The sequence below is a fragment of the Gouania willdenowi genome, chromosome 14, assembly GCF_900634775.1.
Source record: "Gouania willdenowi chromosome 14, fGouWil2.1, whole genome shotgun sequence".
Classification (NCBI taxonomy): Eukaryota; Metazoa; Chordata; class Actinopteri; order Blenniiformes; family Gobiesocidae; genus Gouania; species Gouania willdenowi.
Genome location: NC_041057.1, coordinates 19,822,450 through 19,842,631, shown reverse-complemented (window position 1 = coordinate 19,842,631; position 20,182 = coordinate 19,822,450). Strand labels below are relative to the sequence as shown.

General features: G+C 39.7%; 1 protein-coding gene across 2 annotated transcripts in view; it reads right to left on the bottom strand.

Annotated features, from left to right (window-relative positions):
* The window catches only part of LOC114475539 (roundabout homolog 1-like), a 128,725-nt gene that overhangs the window by 75,427 nt on the left and 33,116 nt on the right, over positions 1–20,182 (bottom strand). For both annotated transcript variants that reach the window (XM_028466434.1, XM_028466435.1), the window contains exon 3: positions 13,927–14,253. In XM_028466434.1, the coding sequence (XP_028322235.1) occupies positions 13,927–14,253 (327 nt within the window). The remainder of the gene's footprint in view (positions 1–13,926; positions 14,254–20,182) is intronic.

Sequence of the window (20,182 nt, the reverse complement as noted above, 5' to 3'; positions counted from 1 at the left end):
TGAAAGTATCATTCTTTGTTGAAAGGTGAAATAACACCACATACATTTTTTATCTCAGGAATAAATATTCTATAAATGTGGAACAGGCAGTGGTCGACATTGACAAAGTAAATGTATTTAAGTACGATACTGAAGTAGTCACTTGAAAGACAAATATTGTACTTTTTACTCTACAGATGTCCTTTTTACAAAGTACTTTTTCTCTCCTGTCAGCTCATGTTTTTTTTTATTGCTTCATTTCAGATACTGAAGAGTTTCTGTTGATTTTCATACAAGTTGTCCCAGTTCTACCATAACTTCATTACGTGATGCTTGTCAATGCAAGAGCGATGTTGTTTTTGCAGAAATTGACCCTAAGAAGGATAAAGATCAACCGTCTGAGCATCCATTGCCGTATTTTAAGCCTACGTTAAAGGTGTTTTATATAATATAATGTTTGCAACAAATTATAAAGTCTGGTTAGACTTTATATATAAAGTCTGGTTAGACTTTATACTTAGATTAAATCATAGTGTATGCCTCATAGATCAATGAATATAAGTTAATTTACTCCAAGAAGAAGGTTGGCATTGCCGTTTAAAAGTTTGTTTTCCCCCGTGAGGCAGGGTGTCGGGGCCAAATTAGGGGGCCACATCCCGGCGGGGCGGTTTGGCTTGGCCTCTGGAGGGGGCCCTGGCTTTAAAGAACTGAAGCTCGTGGCGCGGGCGGCATCAGCATCTGGGGCGCCCGGGGGGGCTAGGTTGGGGTGCCTGGGGACCGGCGGGGGGACCCCCAGCGGCCCCCTGGTGCCTTATGCGGCTTGGGGTGTTGTCGTTCGCCCTGGGCGGGCTGCTCCTGGTGCTGCATCCATTCCGGGTCCTCCTGGCCTGGGGTCGGGTCCCTGCTGGCTCTGGGCTCACCGGCGGGTGCCCGCCGGCTGCCCGTTCGGCGTGGCTCTGGTCGTCTGCTGGGCGTGGGCTTTGGCTCCTCCGCTGGGGTCTCGGGCGGGGGGCTCTCTGGGCCCTCCCCTCGGGGGGCTGAGCGCGGGGGTGTGGGTGGTGGTGGGGGGGTGGGGGGCTGGGGGGCCTGGGGGTTGGGGGTTGGAGTCGGTGGCGTGGTGCGCTGGGTCCTTGGCTCCTTGGGGGCTTTTCGGGTGTGTATGGGGGGGCAATGGCAGCCTCTCGGCTTGGGAACTTGGGGGCGTTCGGGGGGCTGCTTGGCCGTGGGGTGGTCGCCGGGGGCCCCTAGATCTCTCGCTCTTTCTGCTGGCCCGACTGCTTCATCGGGCCCGGGGGCGGCTCATGGGTTTTGCAGTAGCGGCTCTTGGAATCACATTTGTCATGGACGCACTGGCCTCGGGCTGTGGGATAACACTCATACTGGGCTCAACCATAGACACGTTGTTCCCAAATACCTGTTTTATGTAACTTCCACTCACTTCCTCCTCTGCTCACAGCCACCACCATTATTCCTAAGCCGCACACTGGTCACCAGACTGGCTTGATAACACAACAATAAGCACAATATACACAACCACAATTTCACATCACATCACTTGAAACTTATTGACTATTCCCCACCCATTCGTTTTCCTATCTTGTATCCCTCCTCCCTGTTAACTCCCCCCCCCCACCCCCTCACCCTGGTGTAACACTGCCCTCTCTTTTTTACATCCTCCCTTTAATAAAGTATTTACCCTTCCCTAGGGAGGGCAGGTGATGGTCAAATTTATGCAATGAAATAAATTCATTTATTTAATTGCAATAATAAAATATGCATTGCTGTTAAAAGATTGCACTTCTTGTAGTGTTAACCTTCAACAGCATGTGCAGACAAGGTGAAAAAAAATAAATAAATAAAAATAAAAATAAAAAAATAAAAAAAATAAAAGTTTGTTTTCACCTCCACTGTAAAAGTGTTTGCGCATCGCATTGTGGGATGTGGAGACGGGTGCATAAATGGGTTTTTACTTCATTCTGATATGATGGGCAATACCGGAAACAAATTAGAAAGAGCAAATCACTCTCCTTGTCTAGCGAAAAAACAACAAGAAATCAGGGTGAGAAAACTTCTATCCATTCCTTTATGGGACTCCACATCCCACAATGCAATGTACAAAATATCAACAAATAAAAACTAAATTTCAAGCAGCAACTTTGACCTCTTTGGAGTCAACAATGTTTGATTCATTAATCTACGAGGGCTACACTATGCTTTTCCATCCATCCATTTTCTGACCCGCTAGCACCTTTTTTCAGTCCTTTTGTTTGATGATTTTGATGATACTTTGTCCACCTCTGGATACAGGTGATATACAGTATTTCATTGGGAATCACACATTACCAATCAGTTTAGTTTCATTGCAATCATTATTATTCACTTCTCTAATTCCATACCTCACAGTAAGAAGGTCCTGGGATGGTTTTAACACTAAGGTTCTTTCTGTGGGGAGTTTGGATTTTTATGCTCATACTTGTGAGTTTTCTCCATTTTTCTCTTACCATACATAAATATATATGTTAGGTTAGGTTAATGGGAGCCTCTAGATTAACTGTCTGTTTGACTGGCACCCTGTCCAGGGTGAACCCTAATTTTGTGCCCATGGAGAGCAGGAAATAAACACCAGCAGGCCCCTGGGACCCTAAACATCAAGATGAATGGTAATGGGATGGAGAGTTTAGGCGCGTTATATACTCTGTTTACTGATCAACGCAGATACATCTACTAATGGTAAAAATTGGACCAGGAGGCAAAAAAGCTTTGTTTGCAGAGCATTACAAATTCGGAAGCAGTAAGAACAGTAGCAGCGAAATGAGCTTCCTTTTCCATAAAAGTGAAAGAGAAGCTATTCTTTTTTTCGTCAACTTGGGAAAAATGGGTGCTGTCTATAGTTCAAGGGTGCATTCACACACTGACAGATGCTAGAGTGATTAAAACGCTCAAGGATTCATTTGCTCGGATAGTCCGCTTCGTTTGGGCGGTGTGAACATGCAAAGCAAACAAAGTCTAGAGCGGATTAAACTGCTACTCTCAGAGTGTTTCCAATCAAAACCGAGAGCAATAAGGTCTGCTGTGAAAGCAATGCGGACCAAAAACAGCAAGTCTGGGAGATGGCATAGAGCGCACGGTCATAAATCACTAAAAGCACAGAAACTTGTTGCTACTCCATGCTTTAATGTTGTGAAAGAACAAATGGAGAAGGCAAAAGTTTCTGTGCACTCTTGGGCACTCGCTTTGACCCATAGATGAGTGCCTCTTCTTCTGGTGTCTGTTTTCGTGCCTAAAGAAGTATCTACTCCAGTAATGGACCCCTCAAATGGTTAGCTTATGCAACTGCACCAGAGGCTGTTTGGTGGGGATCAGAATTTGCGCTCTGAACGCAAACCGAGCCAAACCAAGGTTAGAAAATGATCAGCTTTCCTCTGCCTATTCGGACCGAGTCCGGGACTAAATCGGTGTGAAGCAGCCTAGAGGTGCGTTCACATCAAAAGTGATGAAGAGATTATATTCAGAATCAATGTAAATGACACAACGTCAAGCGACCTCCCTTCAAGCGACGCACCTCACGATCAAAGTTGAAAATGCCAACTCTCCCTACGGTACTTCCTCGGTAGTCACATCACTGGTCACTGATGAAGCAAGCAAAAAGCTCGACTATGTTCAAGCGACTCCTCACGGGCCATTTAAGCAACTATAGTCGCCGAAGTCGCGTTAGGTGTGAACATACCTTAAGAGTGTGTTGGCAGCTTGTGATGTACTTAACAATTTAAGTCCATCTGGGTTGGAAAACTGATGTTTAACCATTTATTGTTGTCAATAGCAGATTGCTAAAGAAGTTGTGTGTTTGGGAAAGGTGCATCATAAGCAATTAAAAGTCTGCATAGCTCTATAGCCGAGTCAACAACTAATTTTCCGCAACATTTAATGTTGTCCTGATGACACATCAACACTTTTCACTGTTTAGCAAAAAACCTGTTTTCGTTTGCGATATTGCCTCCAACAAGTTATAAACATTCATTTTTATTCCACTCCATAGTAATTTGGCTGTCTGGTTTTTGTTCAAATAAAATGTTTTTTATGCTGTTTTTGGCAGTGATTTCAAAAGAATTTGCCTCTAGTAGATTACCAGGAATTTGATTGGCCAAATGATAGTCCAAAAAGTTGGCATTTTAATCACACAACACTAACAAACCATCGTCAAACCCCAATTACACAGCGCACCATCTGGGAGAGCATTCATTTGTCATTTTCACGCCCTCAAGGGACTGTCGGAGCAGAGCAGAGCGGAGACTTCTCCTATTTATTTATATAATTCTTAAAAATAGAATTACTATCAACTTTCACTGACTGATGAGTTCCAGCACAGTAAACTCTGTGCTCATTGGAAGCTTGATGTACGATTGAAAAGACAAAGCGAAACAACCTTTGACCTCTGTGGAAGTTAGCATTAACCCTGAGCGGATACAGCTGCTGGATGCTGCTGACTGTGACAGACAGATAGAGGATGGATAACGTTAATATCTTATCATATGCGCAACCATCCCTCTTCTTTCAGTGACAGCGGGATTACTCAACCATGCAGCAAGCCTTTAATGCTTTCAGGCTGATAAATTTAGGGGAAAAATATAGGGCACACGAGAGATATCATAGTTTATGTCGGGACACAGTATGCTGCCAGTTGTGAGTCGATGATGGATTTTTACTGTTAATTGATTTCACTTGGTATGAATACTTATGCGAATAAACAAATCAGCAGCAGGTATTTTACTCCCTACGGCAAGTTTTTCATGCTGCAATGCAAACCATGCGAAGGAATGACAAAAACCACAGATGACATCAGAGTAACTTGACACAGCAAGCATTAGATTTAGTCGGAAATGCATCAAACTCTAGCTGCATTGCAGTTCCTGGAATACAGAGGGAAAAAGCGAAATGCCTGGGAGCTTTGAATGGAGTAGAACGGTGGAAAAAAAAGGGGGGGGAAAGCATCAGGAGAAATGGGCTGAACCACACAGTATCTCCCGGGCAACAATCACAGCTGAATACATTAACTACAACTAAATGGAAAGGCACCCGAGCACATTGGCTAGGAAGAACGAAAACATATGCTTAATGTCAGTCACATATGGGCACCTTGAAGCACAGTGTGCACAAGTTTTCCCCCTTAAACAAAGAGCTTTGTTGATTTGAATCTCGCAGGCAGCTATTTCCTCTTTGTTGTTGTTTATGGGTTGCATGCACAGACACAAACGCAGTAAACGCTAGTAAAGGCAACTTCCTCCGCCTGTAAAACATGTGAAGCAAAACATATAGCTGAAAATAAGGCATCTGCATTCAGCTCATTACGACACACGTGAAGCATTCTTTTTTTTTTACTTGACATGTATATTGAGTATTTCCTTTGCAAATGAAAGCTTTCTATTGTTAGATAATTGAATAAACTGATAATGAATGAAACATTTGGGGCTTTGTTCTTTCCATTCTGCAATGAATCTACTTTTGTTTCAGTTGACAGATGCATTTTTCTGACACAATATACAACTCCACACAGAAAAAAAAAAAAAAGCACAGCTGAACATTCTGATCATATTGCCACACACCCGCCAGCCATATGGTCTTTGTCAGTTGCTCTGAAGCACTTCCACTTTACTTCTCTGTACCATTACAAGCCAAACAAACTCTTTTCCTCTCTCCCCGACACTGGCAAAAAAAAAAAAAAAGAAATTGGCGCTTGAAAACACTGAGCTAAGGGTAACATGGTGACTAAAAGTGTTTAGACAATACTTGCAGTGCTCTCGCTCCAGTCTCCAGACTGTAAACAAAAACCAGCTTTCCCCGGAGTCGGTGCGACACTCGTTCACTGACGGATCTAACCATAAGGCCGACTCAGGGGGAGAACATGTGGAAAACTGGATGGGGAACAAGAAGCTGGCAGAGATTTTTCCAACTGTCACAGGCAATCGGAAATACAAACGGATATCTGAATTTGTGGCTGTGAATGTGGTGCATTTACAAGGTGTCAGTGTTGCCACTGAAATGGTATCACTCCACTTACACGGAGAGAAAATGACAACTTTTCTGAGATATGGCACTCGACTGCCACTTAGGATCTGTGCTGTGTTTTTTTTTCAGGGTGACTGAAGATGGAAAGCAACCAGCAATAGTGACAGGGACTTGAAGTGATGAGGCATTAGTTTATGGAAAGAGGTTTACTGACAGGGAATCTGACCTCTGCAAAATCGCCAATGTCTTCACTGTTTGGTGCATCTTCAGGATCTGCTGGTTTTCAGCACGAGATTACAATCAAAGAGAAGTGGATAGGGAGACGGAGCAGGGGTCCCAGTTTGAGCTGTCAATCTCACAGTAACACATATCCCATGATCCACTTCAGAGGGTGGGGTGGGTAAGTGAAGTGCCTGTCATCCTAATGCATTCATGTAATTACCACGTGCCTTCACATAGCTTCTACTGATGTTCAGTTTGAAGTAATGGAAGAATTGAAATGAAAAATCGATGTCAATCCACTGCAGTATGTTGGGTTACATTTTATGCTCTTGCATTTAAGGCATAGTTTGTTCAACAACACTAATATTATATATGCACAAATTATTTCACATTTATTTTGAATTGTTTTAAATGAGAACGAGACAAACTGCAAATGAGGAAGCATAAGGTGAACCCCTCGGAGTCACTATAACCCCACAGAGTTGGTATAATTCTTCTGAGTCAGTATATACCTGAGTATTACCCCTCAGAATCAAAATTACTCGTCAGAGTCAATATAACCTCTCGGAATCAGAATTACCCCTCGGAGTCAGTATAACCTCTTGGAGTCCGAATTACTAAAACAGTAAACTGTATATAACAATAGCAGTATACTGTATTAATAATAGTAAACTACATTAATAGCAGTATACTGTATTGATGACAGTACACTGTATCAATAATAATAAACTGCATTAAAAGCAGAATATTGTATTCATAATACTAAACTGTATTAATAGCAGTATACTGTATTAATAATAGTAAACTGCATTAATAGTAGTATACTGTATTAATATTAGTAAACTATTAATAGCAGTATACTGTATTAATATTAGTAAACCATAAATAGCAGTAAACTGTATTAATAATAGTAAACTGCATTAATAGCAGTATACTGTATTAATATTAGTAAACTGTATTAATAGCAGTATACTGTATTAATAGCAGTATACTGTATTAATAGCAGTATACTGTATTAATAATAGTAAACTGTATTAATAACTATGGGGTGCTGTGTTCACTGTCCCAATAGGTTTGAATGGGAAAATATCAATTTAATTTTGCTATATAATCAATAACAGCTAAACTCACCAGGATGCCAGAATATATCAGGACAAGTTATTGGACAAACATCTGTTCTATAATAATAATAATAATAATAATAATAATAATAATAATAATAATAATAATAATAATAATGATGATAATAATAATAATAATAATAATAAAATACACAGAAAACAATAGTTAGGATGCCATACATTCTCACTAATGTGTAAAAAAAAAAAAGAGTTATAGATAAACCTTACAGGTCATTTAAACACTAAACAAAGTGAAATCAATAATCAGTTTTTAATGAGAATCCGGTTTGTACAAAAAAAAACGTGCAACATCTGTTTGAGACAGTAGACAAATGTTAGTGTAAAAATACAGATACATGACCAGATGTTGTGGAATATCACTATTCATTATGCATCCTGCTCAAATGAATGAATACAAAAGAGGAATGTGTGGTTGTCTTTTCCTTTGGCTCATCACTTCATCCAAGCACTATTGTGGCTTAACCTTCAGCTCAGCCATGAGCCTCACTTTCCTCCAACGTCCAATTAGTTTAAGAATAACATTTATTCTCCTCTCTCACTGAACCTAGAAACAGTTTCACCATCCAATAACCTTTAGAGTACAGGCTGTGACTTTGCCTTCACCTCAATAAAGCGCTCCATGATTGAATCAAGTGGTCGAGGTCAATAGGACATATGTTCATTTCCCAGGGTCCTCCAGGGTCCCGGCAGACTGAAAAAATATGCTGAGTGTATTTTGTGACATTTATTGGATAGGAACTAAGTTATATTTTTTTTCCTCTTTTCCCGTTTTATCTCTTCCACTTTTAAAATGCTAAACTCTCTTCTGTGAATGTGCGTCCGTCAGTGCGTGTGTGCGTGTGCTGTGCTTACTCAGCTTTTTAACCCCACGGTCACGCTTCAGGCACCAGCACATACTACATCTGTCAGTGTCGCTACATCGTCACCTCAATTTTCTGCAAACAAGTTTCACTCTGCCTTGAAGGACAGATACTTCTCCGTCTCCGTCGTGCCTTCCTGTCTGTCTCTGTCACTCCTTTCCTACTTCCATCACTTCACATCTGTCAGCCTCCATTCCTGCCTTTTGTCAGCCTTTTTTTTTTTTCTCCACACTTTTCATCACGTCTCCCTTTCATCTGGTAAGTTACGGCCAAGATGGAAAAAGTTATAATGCAGTAATGTCTTGTGGAATTGAGTTAAGGGCTTAAAAAGTAATTAACTCCGCTGTGGCTTTCTCATCCACTCATTGTTATTTCAAAGCTGCAGTCTGCTGCTGTGTCAACGCTTCCACAGGAACTTGGAGTGTATGAAGTCAACACAGTATTTAAGATAAGGTATTTATTGATTAGGACCAATTAGTAAAAAATACATTAACAGTAGTTTATAAAACATTTGTAAAGCATCAGGATGTTTAATACACTTTGATTAATTGGACTAATCGTCAAGAACAGGAAGTCATGATTAGGGTTGCAAATTGTGGAAAATTTCTGGTAACGGAACTTAAGCTCGGGAATTGTGAGAATGTTAAACATAGAAAGTGTCTATTTGTATACGGTTGCTGTACGGACAACCCCCTGTGCTATTGGTACGATTACCGAAGTACAAGTACGTAGCGTCTTAAGGTTAGGCATGGGCACAGGACATCTTTCCTCCTTCCTTGGTACGCTTTAGTGGTGCGACGACCTTCGGTGAAAAACAACAATAAAATATCAAATGATTGAATAAAAAGTAAAAGATAAAATTTCAAGAAAAATAAAGATAATTCAAATATTTAGACACCCTAGACTTGGAACCAAATAAAACTAAACTGTTAAACAAGGCGGGCCCCCCAGGAGAAACTGTCACCCAGGGTCAACACAAGTCTGAACCACAGCAACCTGGAAATAAAATTAGTAAAAGGATCATCACCATACAAACAACAGAAACTTGTAAAATTAATTTAAAAAAATATTTAAAAAAAAAAACATACAAATTTAAAAATTAAAGTTAAAAATAAATAAAAATAATCAACACAATTCATAAATGTGGGGGTTGGGGTTAGGGCCATGGGTAAGGGTTGTTTTTCAGGTTAGGGGAAGGAGAAGGGGGAGAGGGGTGTTTAATTTAAGGGGGATAAGGGTTAGGGTTAGGATTAGGGTTCGGGTAAGGGGTTATAAATAAAAAGGGGGTTAGGGTTAGGGTGAGGGGATTGGGGGGGGGGTAAAATAAAAAAGGGGGGGTAGAGGTTAGGGTTAGGCTTTAGGGTAAAGGTAAAGGAAGGGATGTCCAGGGGCAGCTAGGAAAATACATCCACAATCAAACTCCAATATTTACAAGAAAGCGGGGGTCTTTAGGGGAGGAAGACTTCCCCACCCCATCACATTCCCTTCCCACAGGCCCCGTCCCATTGGGTGGTACTTTCTGGTAAATTTCCACGGAATTTAAGCTCAGGAATTGTGAGAATATTAAACACAGAAAGTGTCTATTTGTACGGTTGCCGTATGGACCACCCCCGGTGCTATTGTACTGTTACCGTAGTACACGTACGTAGTATCTTAGGCTTAAGGTTAGGGTTAGTTTATAACTCAATATCGCAAAAAAAAATTTTTAGGGTTAGGGTAAGGTTTAGTCTTAGTCACATGACCTAAATTGGCCAAATAGGGGCGCTGCGTACGGATAGAATGTCGGTATATTAATAAGGCAACCGTACGTGTAGCCACTGCCTTAAACATATATTATTGGCATTAACCAAAAATTGTGAGTGATTTTAATAACTGTGTCATATCCAAACATGAATGTTAGCATACATTTTAAATAACATAAATAAAAAACACAACATATAAACTCGTGTTGTAAAATAAGGTGAACTATAACCCCACAAAGTTGGTGTAATCCCGAGGAGTCAATAAAACCCTCAGTATTTGGATATGCATTTGTTTCATTGTAATATTAAATCATGCATAGCTGTAAAAAGACTGCAGCGTTTGTAGCATGGACCTTTGATTGCATGTGCAGACAAGGTAAAATAAAAAAAAAAGTATTACTCCTCGGAGTCAGTATAACCTCTCAAAGTCAGAATTAGTCCTAGGAGTCGGTACATCCCTTCAAAATCAGTATTATTAGCGCAGTAAACTGTATTAATAACAACTAGGGGGCATTGTGTTCACTGTCGTAATAGGTCTGAATGGTAATATATCAATATATAATATACATATACAATATATAAGTAAGATACTTCAACTAGGGTTGTAAAATTCGGGGAATTTTCAAAGTATGAAACGTGAGGGGAATTAATGGATGATTTTCAAAATTGAAGGTTGGACCTTTACAGGGATGTTAAATATAGTTGGGAACATATATTGTAGTGCCATCTAAAATATCAGCATAAGTCATTTAAAATATTCCCATAATTCCTGATCTTAAGTTCTGGCCTTCCATAACCCGAGTCATGATCCATAAGTTTGTGTAGCTCCAAAATGTGCATGTATAACATATAATCATGTTAATATAGCATGTCATCAATTTGCACGGTGGGGTTTTGATACAGACTCAAGTGCATCCTACAGATTATTGATTAGTTTGAATGCTGTTGAATTTAAAAGGCTTAGCAAACACCTCAAAATCCGTGTTGCCTTTATGAACACTTTTAGAGATTAAAATCTGTAAAAAATAAAATAAGTGCATGAATGAATGGCTTCACACAATAAACATACAGAAAACAAAAACAGTCCAAACCCCGCCACATTTACATGAAGATATAAATGCACAAATTCCCATTGTTTTATGCTTTAAATTTCATATTCCCATCAGGATTTTTTTTCTCTTCACATTGTACATCAGATTTTCATGATTATTCAGTTTTTCAACATGCAATAGAAACCTCATCTCATTCGGTGCCCGGATAAGTGTGAGCTTGTAAAATAAAAAATGAAGAATTTAATCAATTAAACATTACGGCAATATTATTTCTTCATGATAGGAAGAGGGCTTGATAAGTCAAAGAAAATTATTCAAATAAAACAGCTTCTGCTCTAGAAAGAAGAGTTTTATGCCCAAAGGAATGAGTCCCAATTTCTATCTACAGCTGGCTCGAGCTTCAGTATGTCGTTTTTCTTTCTTTCCCTTTTTTCTGTGAAATCACTTTTTTATGCAGGATTTATTCTTGCAAAAAAAAATTAAAACATTCTAGAATTTTTGCATAACTGTGATTGTCACCGACTAACCTTCCTAAAGGCAAAGCTGACATTTTAGGGGGTAAAACATAAAAAGAAAGGGTAGTGTTACACCTGAGTGAGGAAAGTAATAGGAAGGAAAAGGGATTAGGAAGGAAAGTAAAAAAAAAAAAAAGGACAAGAGCGAGGTGGTGTTTTGATCTGATGCTACAATTTTGTGGAGGAGTGAAATCTGCCCTGTGAGTGAAGGTACATACAGTGTTTAGAAAGAATATTAGGCTGCTGAGACACTCTAAAGATAAGAGTGAAGAGAGGGAGTGAGTGTGTGCTTACATGTGTGACAGAGCTATTAGTTGGAAGCAAACATTTCTAAGCTATGTCAGAATGTAAGTTATCCAGACATGCCTGTGTGTCCACAACAGATTAGTGTGTAAGAGACGCTTTTGGATAGCATTATACCGCCCACCCAGAAACACACACCCCCACCCCTGTGCACCAGAGCGAGCCCGTAGAACTGGACTGTGCCCATCATGCCCAGCCATTTTTCTGCCTATCTCACGTTTACCTTTGAAAATGTGTTACTAATACATATAGTTTCAAAACATTTTCCTTTAAAAATGCAGACTTTGTGCAACAAGTGGCCAGAACATTCTAATGAATAGACTAATTGTTGACCACATCTTTCCGCAGACTAAGGCCAGTCCTCCTTTAAGGCTCCCTATCGTCCAAGCTAAACTCCTTAACTCAGCAGCATTTGCCAAAGGGTATTCTGTTTTACCATCTAGCCCCAGGGTGACCCTAGAATCTGTGCGACCTCTGAAGGATGAAGCTAGAAGACATAATTCTTCCAGGCAGCTTCAACAAGTCCTCACTGTGTTCCCCTTCGACCTTAAAAACCTGGCAGTAAATTTAGAGGACTACAAGTAATAAACTCGCCCCCTGGAGGGCTTAGCTTTTCAGGGTAGGAGCGCTGATCTAGCATTACCATTATACCATTTGACCATCTATTTCATTATAATTCAAGAGGTGAAACAGATACAAGAGGGGTGTTATTATTCAAGAAAAAAAAACCTTGATGTCTGCCCAGGAGAGCCTGGAGCGAGCGCTGTGAGCAGACACAGCCGAGCTGAGTGGGGGATTGGCCATGATGGACTAGGGCGCTATGCTGTGTCTAAGAGCATGGCTGGAGCTGGAAACTCTTTTCACCAACATTTCCTTTTCCAGGGAATTTCTAATCTTGCTGTTGGACCACAATGTTCCAACAGTTCTATTGCCATCTTGCTATCTTCACTTACCCTCATTCTGATAAGTGTAAGACCTTGACCTTCTGCTCTTTACCATCCTAGCTACCACACACACATACATACTGAGACACACACATGGCTGCATGCAACCTGATTGTCACACCGTCTGAAGCTGTTCCGGCAGGGAAAGGACAGTTACCGGCCAATACCCCCACATTTGACACTTGCAAGTGTGCAATTTAGTGAGTTGAGTCTGTCACCTGTTGGGAACACACGCAGCACATTTAAACACAGGGGCCATGGCAGACAACAGCTGCTGTGTGTCTAACAATGGAATTCCACCTGTCTTTCTACCATAAAAACCAACCTATTTTAAGTAAAGAAAAGAGTGAAATAACAGCTGAGTCAAATTTCAAGAGTATTTCTGATCCATTGTTCTTGACCATGTTTTGGTAGTTCAGTGAGATTGTCTCATTGTACCTAACTGGATACAAAGTGATAGGTGAAACTGTGTCACTGTACCCCTCACGGATACATGGATACATGTATAGAAAACCACAGCCTTAGGGGTGGCAGTGCCTAAATGTTGATGCTTTGAATCCAACTCCTTCTCAGGCTTATTTCATTGTGTCTTTGGGCAATGTACTTTACCAACATTGCCTTGTGTATTACTGTCTGAATAATTTGGTTTTGGTCAGACGGGCCACACTTCTCACACGTTGCCCCACGGCAGTAGTGGTAACAGACATTCTGGGCTTTCCCAGTTTATTTTACCAGTATGACTGTGGTGCTGTGGATTTATGCCTACAAGATAAACTGATTTCAAAAGCCTATCCATTAATATTATTACATGTTTTCCTACTATAGCCTATCACAGCAGACATGGGTCTCAAGGCAGGTTACACCAACAGAATGCCATTCTAATTGTGTGTTGTATGTTTTTAAAAATGTAATTATGTTTCTGGCCTTTTACGTGAAAAAATAATGGTAAAATCTTACAAAAGTTTTCTGTCCAAAACACGGAATTAGTTTGTTTAACGCAGTGTTGGTTGGTTGGGTGGTTGGTTGGTTGTATTTTTTGACAAATATAACCAACTCATTTTGAAACTTTTCTTTAAAAAACCCTACGGTGTATGGCCTTGCCTGGGGTTATGTTAATTTCCAATCTTTTTTTCACAATAATCTTAATACATTGATAGAACTTACTTGCTACTTCTAGGGATGCGTTGTGACTGATTGCTTGGCCCAGATAGTTTCGGGCCACACACACGTAGCTGCCATCATCAGGTTTGCTCCGTCTTCCATGGACGATGCGTAAGAAGAAGAGTGACCCGCTGGGTAGGAGCATACGGTGGGAGCGTGGATTGTCGCGGTCGGTCTCCACTCGCTCCCCATCTTTGTACCATTCCACCGTGGGGGCCGGGCGGCCCTCGGCTTTACAGTTGAGAGTAGCTGGCTCCCCTTTGGACACAATGAGGTCAGAGGGGTGCTCCACAATGCGGGGAGGGAAGTCTTCCTGGCGGAGACGAGATCCTGGAGTGGATGAAAATGCAGAAGAGAATTTAAAAATCAGACACCAGCCAAAATAGTAACTCCACTTGTGTACATAAGTTGTATAAGCTTAAAATAACTAATTTTCAAAACAGCAGTTGCTCTCAGGGAATTAGAAATGGCATAATTATGTTTCCGAGGAAGTGCCTAACATAAAAATAGTCTATAATTTGCACACCAACACATGTCCCCTGATTGTTATTGTGTAAGAGCACATAGAGTTTGAAGAACTAGAAAGACAAATGCTAATACATGACATCTTCACTGAACAATTACTTTAGAAAACTGGCCTAGACTTTAAAAATATACATGCACAGTAATAACTAAGTTGAGATTTTGAGGAAAAATACTTTGGGGCTGAATTATTATTCAAACACTATACTACCATTTTTAGTCCTAATGCCACGAGATTTAATTATCGAAATAGGCATTACCGGTATTATTAAAAGTAAATGAACTTTCCACACTGAATCTCAAAAAAATTATAAATGCATGAATTTCCAATAATGATCATTGCTAATGTTTATACAGAGTACTTCATTAAAGACGGCAAGAAATGTATAGATACACTAGTGAACTATGCAAGCATGAATTTGTAAATATTAAATATCATACAAGCTTCATAATATGCGGTTACTATCTCCCAACAGCATCTGAAATCCCTAAATCAGTTATAAATATTTAAATCCGTATCATTAACTGTACCCTAACCACACTAGGAAACGCATAAACACCTCTTATCCATAATGCACTACTGGGATGTCAATCATGCTGGTTCACGAAGGAAACCTGTGTAAGAACTGGTCCAAGTGTAGCAGAAGACAGTAAACCTCTCTAATGAAATCGAGGGGCACATCACCAAAGGCTTTGTTCAACCTACATTTCATTCATCTCCTCCCATCTCTCCAATGCAATCAGAGCTCACACTCGGCACCACAAATCCTTTCCACAGAGAGATCATCACTTATTCTCCTGGCTTTTTCTTTTACGTCTTATGTAAAGTTGGAGTGAAGTCAGCAAAAAGGTGCATTTTCTTGCACCATCTTGACCATAGAACCATTACAAAACACACAAATAGGTGTGACAATGACCTCACCATACCACTATCTCAAAGGGGCAAAGATAAATGACACGTGGCATCCACGCGTCCGTCATGCAACCTGTGTTTACGTGTTTTACGACAGGGAAAACCTCTGTGTGTTTCTATACAGCTGCGAAACAAGAGCTTGTTTTAATAGCCGATGGCCCTGTAAAGCAGATAATCACCACCCCGCAAGAAGGATGAGCTCCTATACTCACTTTGCTAGCAGCAATAAATCCCACAAAGACAAGTGTTTACCCAGAAAAATAATACTGTCCCTCTCACACTGAGAAACTGGAGAGAATTTAATCCGCGGGATAGTGTGCAGACTGTTGTGTGTTTTTACAAATTAGTGTTTACTGTATTTAACTAAGAAATATAAAAGTGTCACCCTTTATCTTAAACACAACATTGGTACAAAGACGTCATTAAAAACTAAAAGACATGCTGACATCAGCAGGTATTTGCAGGCAAATGTGTTCTTTCACAAATCAGGCACTTTGAATTTGAATGAATTGGAGAATGATGGGATGAGCCCCCCTGTAGCCCTAATGTTCCCTTTTTTATTTCTGTGGAACAATTGACTCTCTTTGTGTTCTTTTCACTCTTTAGTGTTGTAGAGTTGGTGATGATTACTACTGTAGGGCTGCATGTTACTGAAAAGGGAAAAAGTTATTTTCTACAATAGGCAAGTAATTACCCTTAACAGCCAGGAACTCTATGTTCATTCTTTTTTGTTGAGCCCACCGACCTACTCGTCATAGTGTTAAGGTAAACTGCTGAGTTGTAACAATGGACTTTGATTGGAGCTGCCCAAATTGATATACATTGGTTAAACATTTATGCATTTTGTACAAATTGAATATAACATTTGTTAGAGATGAAAATAAACATACATTTTAAGTACTGTATAGTTGGCTTGAACTTAAGCTTTTGCAATCTTGCTTCAAATCAGAAATATATGAGGGGAAGGGACAAAATATATGCGTTACGATAATAGATTGATGACATTACAATAAAAAGAGTACCCAGAGAACGCAAACCTCCGCCAAGCCACAAATATCTTCTTTGCCAGATATTGGCAGTTATCTGGATCAATCATGGTACTATTATCATTCATACTTTAAAGGCTTAGAAGATATTTCTATTCCCATTAATAATGATACAGTAGTTCCAAATGTATGGGTACTCCCATTTTTTTTTCCTAAATCGCACCGGTCTGATTCAAATGAAACTTGGTCAGGTAGGAACCAACCCAACATAACTGAGTCAGATTTCATAGAGATCAGTCACTTATGAACCAAGACATTTACTTTTTTAAAGTTTTTGAAACTAAGTATATTGATCCCCTCCAAAATTTAATGGAATCTTCATGGCATACGGTCTATTTTTGGTTAAAATATTGTCAAAATCTATTAAGTACTTTTGACCTAATCCTGCTAACAAACAAACACAAAAACAAACGCTGGGGAAATTATTACCTCCTTGGCAGAGGTGAAGAATAACGAATAAAAGTTTACTTGCAAACAAAAACCGAAAGACATTCACAGACCTGTGAGCAAAAAAAAATAAATCTGAATATTCTAACACATTTTCTTCATCCCTAGCCCTGCTGCAACATAAACAAGACGGGCTGTGAGGACTTCTGGCTTGTTTACAGCACACATGCTGCCTTCCTTGTACCTAATTGTGTTGGGCTGAAGCCTGGGGGTTTGTCGAACTCCCAAAGCTCCCTGGCATTACCGAGAAGCAATATCAGCCTGCCACAAGTGGACCTTGAAAGACGGGGCTTTATCTGCTAAGGGCCAGCAGCCAGCATGAAATCACAATGCAAAAACATGGACACAGGTGCATAATGAAGAACATACTCGCACAATAAAAAGTCCTTTGTAGCACCTTGTACCTAAAAATATGCAGATTTTTTTTTTTTTCTTTTTCTTATTTCTGTCAGTCATCCCTGAGGCTGTGCTGTTGTCTTGTGAGAATGTCTGAGTAGTTCTTTCTCAGGCTGTGACAAAAGGGTGAGTCGACAGTCTACTTTCATTATTGCTGAGGATTGTCTAAAAATATCAAATAAAACATGGCGAACAAAAACAGGTGAGCAGACAAGGCGCATTCGTTTGAGATATTTTGTGGCAGAAAGCTAGTAATAGACAGAGGAAGAGGAAAAGACAAAGTGAGATAGTTCGAAGTTAAGGAAGGGCCTCGGAAAACATAAATCTAGAGTAAGCAAATAATGCCAGAGTGGATTTAATTTGCTGCAATGCTGGTGGTCTTGGATTATCTTACTCCGGTGTCATGTGTTTAGATTAAATGAAAGAAGACTAATATGACTTTTTTTTTTTTTCAACCAAAGAAATTAAATATACAAAAATAAAGTTGTTAGCTATCGTCAGGTCGAAGAGTTAAAAATGGACATCTGGGTTGCAATTGAAGTCAAACAAAGGAAAATCTTTAAAGAATGTATAAAGATGGACTAAACAAGAAAACACAATAAACACAGGGTGACATTTATTCCAAAGGCTGCACACTGCTGATAAGTGTTTGAGAGAATCTGTCTCCCAGACAGACTGCAGAGCCACACTGGGACTAAATCTCTACCTGAGGAATTGTGGGATTACCTATGCTCGAGTGCCAACAACTTGTTGAAAACGCTGGAGCTAATAGAGGTGGGGTGATTTTGTTGGAGGCTTAGGAGCTGTGCCATAAAACAAATTGCAATGTCCTGCTCTGGAAATCGTTTTGTTTCAGTAGAAGACATATAGTTGTCAGTTTCTGTGACCCAAAGGCTGAACTGAGGATCAAAGTCCACACCATTAACGACAAGCCAGGGATTTCCTGGAGCTTCACATTCAAAGTCCTGACTTTGTAAGTCAAATGAAATGGCATGTAGCTTGAAAACGCAAATGGAAAAGGAACCAATAATGTAGATTAAAAATAAACACTGTGCTAAATTAGATTTGCTTTCTTGAATGTAAAGAGTGTCTTACTATAATTGAGTCAAATGTATCGGCTCCAGAATAAATCCATAATGCAGAGTGAAACTATGAAAATGAGGAACAAGTTGTTTCAACATTACATTTCTTTACATCAGCCAGAATACAATAGGCTAATAGGTTACAAGCCAAGTTCAAACTATGTGAGTCTTGAGTTACATAAACAAGTTCAGATGAACTACGGCTGGGCCCGCGGAACATCTCGGCGCCAAATAGCACGTACCACCTTCCCGAGAATTCAGTGAAATGATTCGGTTACATCGATGAAAATCGTACTCTACGTTGAATTGCCTTTGAAACGATATATCACACGACTATGTTACGATAAATTTAGAAATTACCGGAAAAAAGGGGGTGGGTCCAATTCAGCCCGATTCAACAAGCATTAACAGACGAGTAGTCATTTCAAGAATGGGGCCCCCTGGTGCCCCTGTGGAACATATGGAGTCATAGGCCCCATTCATATATTGGTATGTGTCAATGATTCGATACCACCAACTGTTCCAATATTTGACTCACAAATAAATGAGAAAACGACTTTAATGGAAATCGCCTATAAAAAAGAGGGTGGGCTCCTAATGAAATTGTGCCAGGCATAATCGTAATCTATGTTGGATTACCTTTGAAACGATATATCACACGACTATGTTCCCATAAATTTGGAAATTACCAGAAATGGGGGGTGGGCCCCCCTGGCGCCCCCGTGACATTTATATATTGGTACGTGCCAATGATTCGGTTGCCACCCAACTGTCGTAATATTTGACTTGCAAATAATTGAGAAATCGACTTTGCTTTTCTTTCTTTTGGGCCCCAAATCGAAAATCGGGCTCCGAGCGTCGATGCGTACACATCCATAGATTATTACCTTCCAAATTTCAGCCCTATCCGTTCACGACTAACAGAGAAGTAGCGATTTTAACTAGTGTACACAACAAGAAGAAGAACAACAACAATGTGAGTGGCGTTTTGAGTCCGGTAGCCCGGCCTAAAAAGAGGAAGAAGGAGTACTTGTAAAAAAAAAACGAAATGCTAAACTTAAAAAAAAAAAGTTTAGACTTGGAAAAACAGAAGAATGTTTGAGCACAAGCTCATATAAAATAGCAGAATAAAAAAATTGTCAAATCAAACTCAAGCGTCATTACTTCGGTCAAAGACGACACAAATGTTATTATTATGCTTACTCGTGTCAATTTGTGGCATTTCATATTATCTGATGAGCGCCTTGAGTTGACTTGCTGTCATGAACGCTATATAGATAAAGTTGAATTGAGTTGAACTAATAACAGAGCTGTAGAGCTTGAATGAAAACACAAGGCAATGATTGCCGTGAAATGGCAGTAGACTCTATAAAGACAATAGTCATAATGAACAGGCATTTTTTTTTTAGACATTTAAAAGACATGATAGAATTTTAATACATAAACAAAAACAATACATGCATATTTTAACTTAATAATATTCACTTAATTTCAAAAATATTTTGCTTTAATGACACATTGTGTCACATTGAGACCTTATTGTGTAGTTTTCATGTGTCCCATGGGCTTTCTCCGTCTTTCTAACACAGGTTCTCTGAAGAATAATGAATCAATTAATGAGACATGCTAATTGAAACTTTTCTCAAAGGTAGATTATCGGTGACCGTTTAATTAAAACCTAATCACATGAACTTGAAACAAATTAGCTTCATTGAAACACTCAAGCCTCTTGTAGTTTCAATGTTAAGATACAACAGTAGAATAAACCTTCTTAACGAACTCGGCACGTCAACTACCAAAGTGTGTTTTATGAACGTATTTGTATGCTCGTCTCTTAGAGACCCGTACTCTAA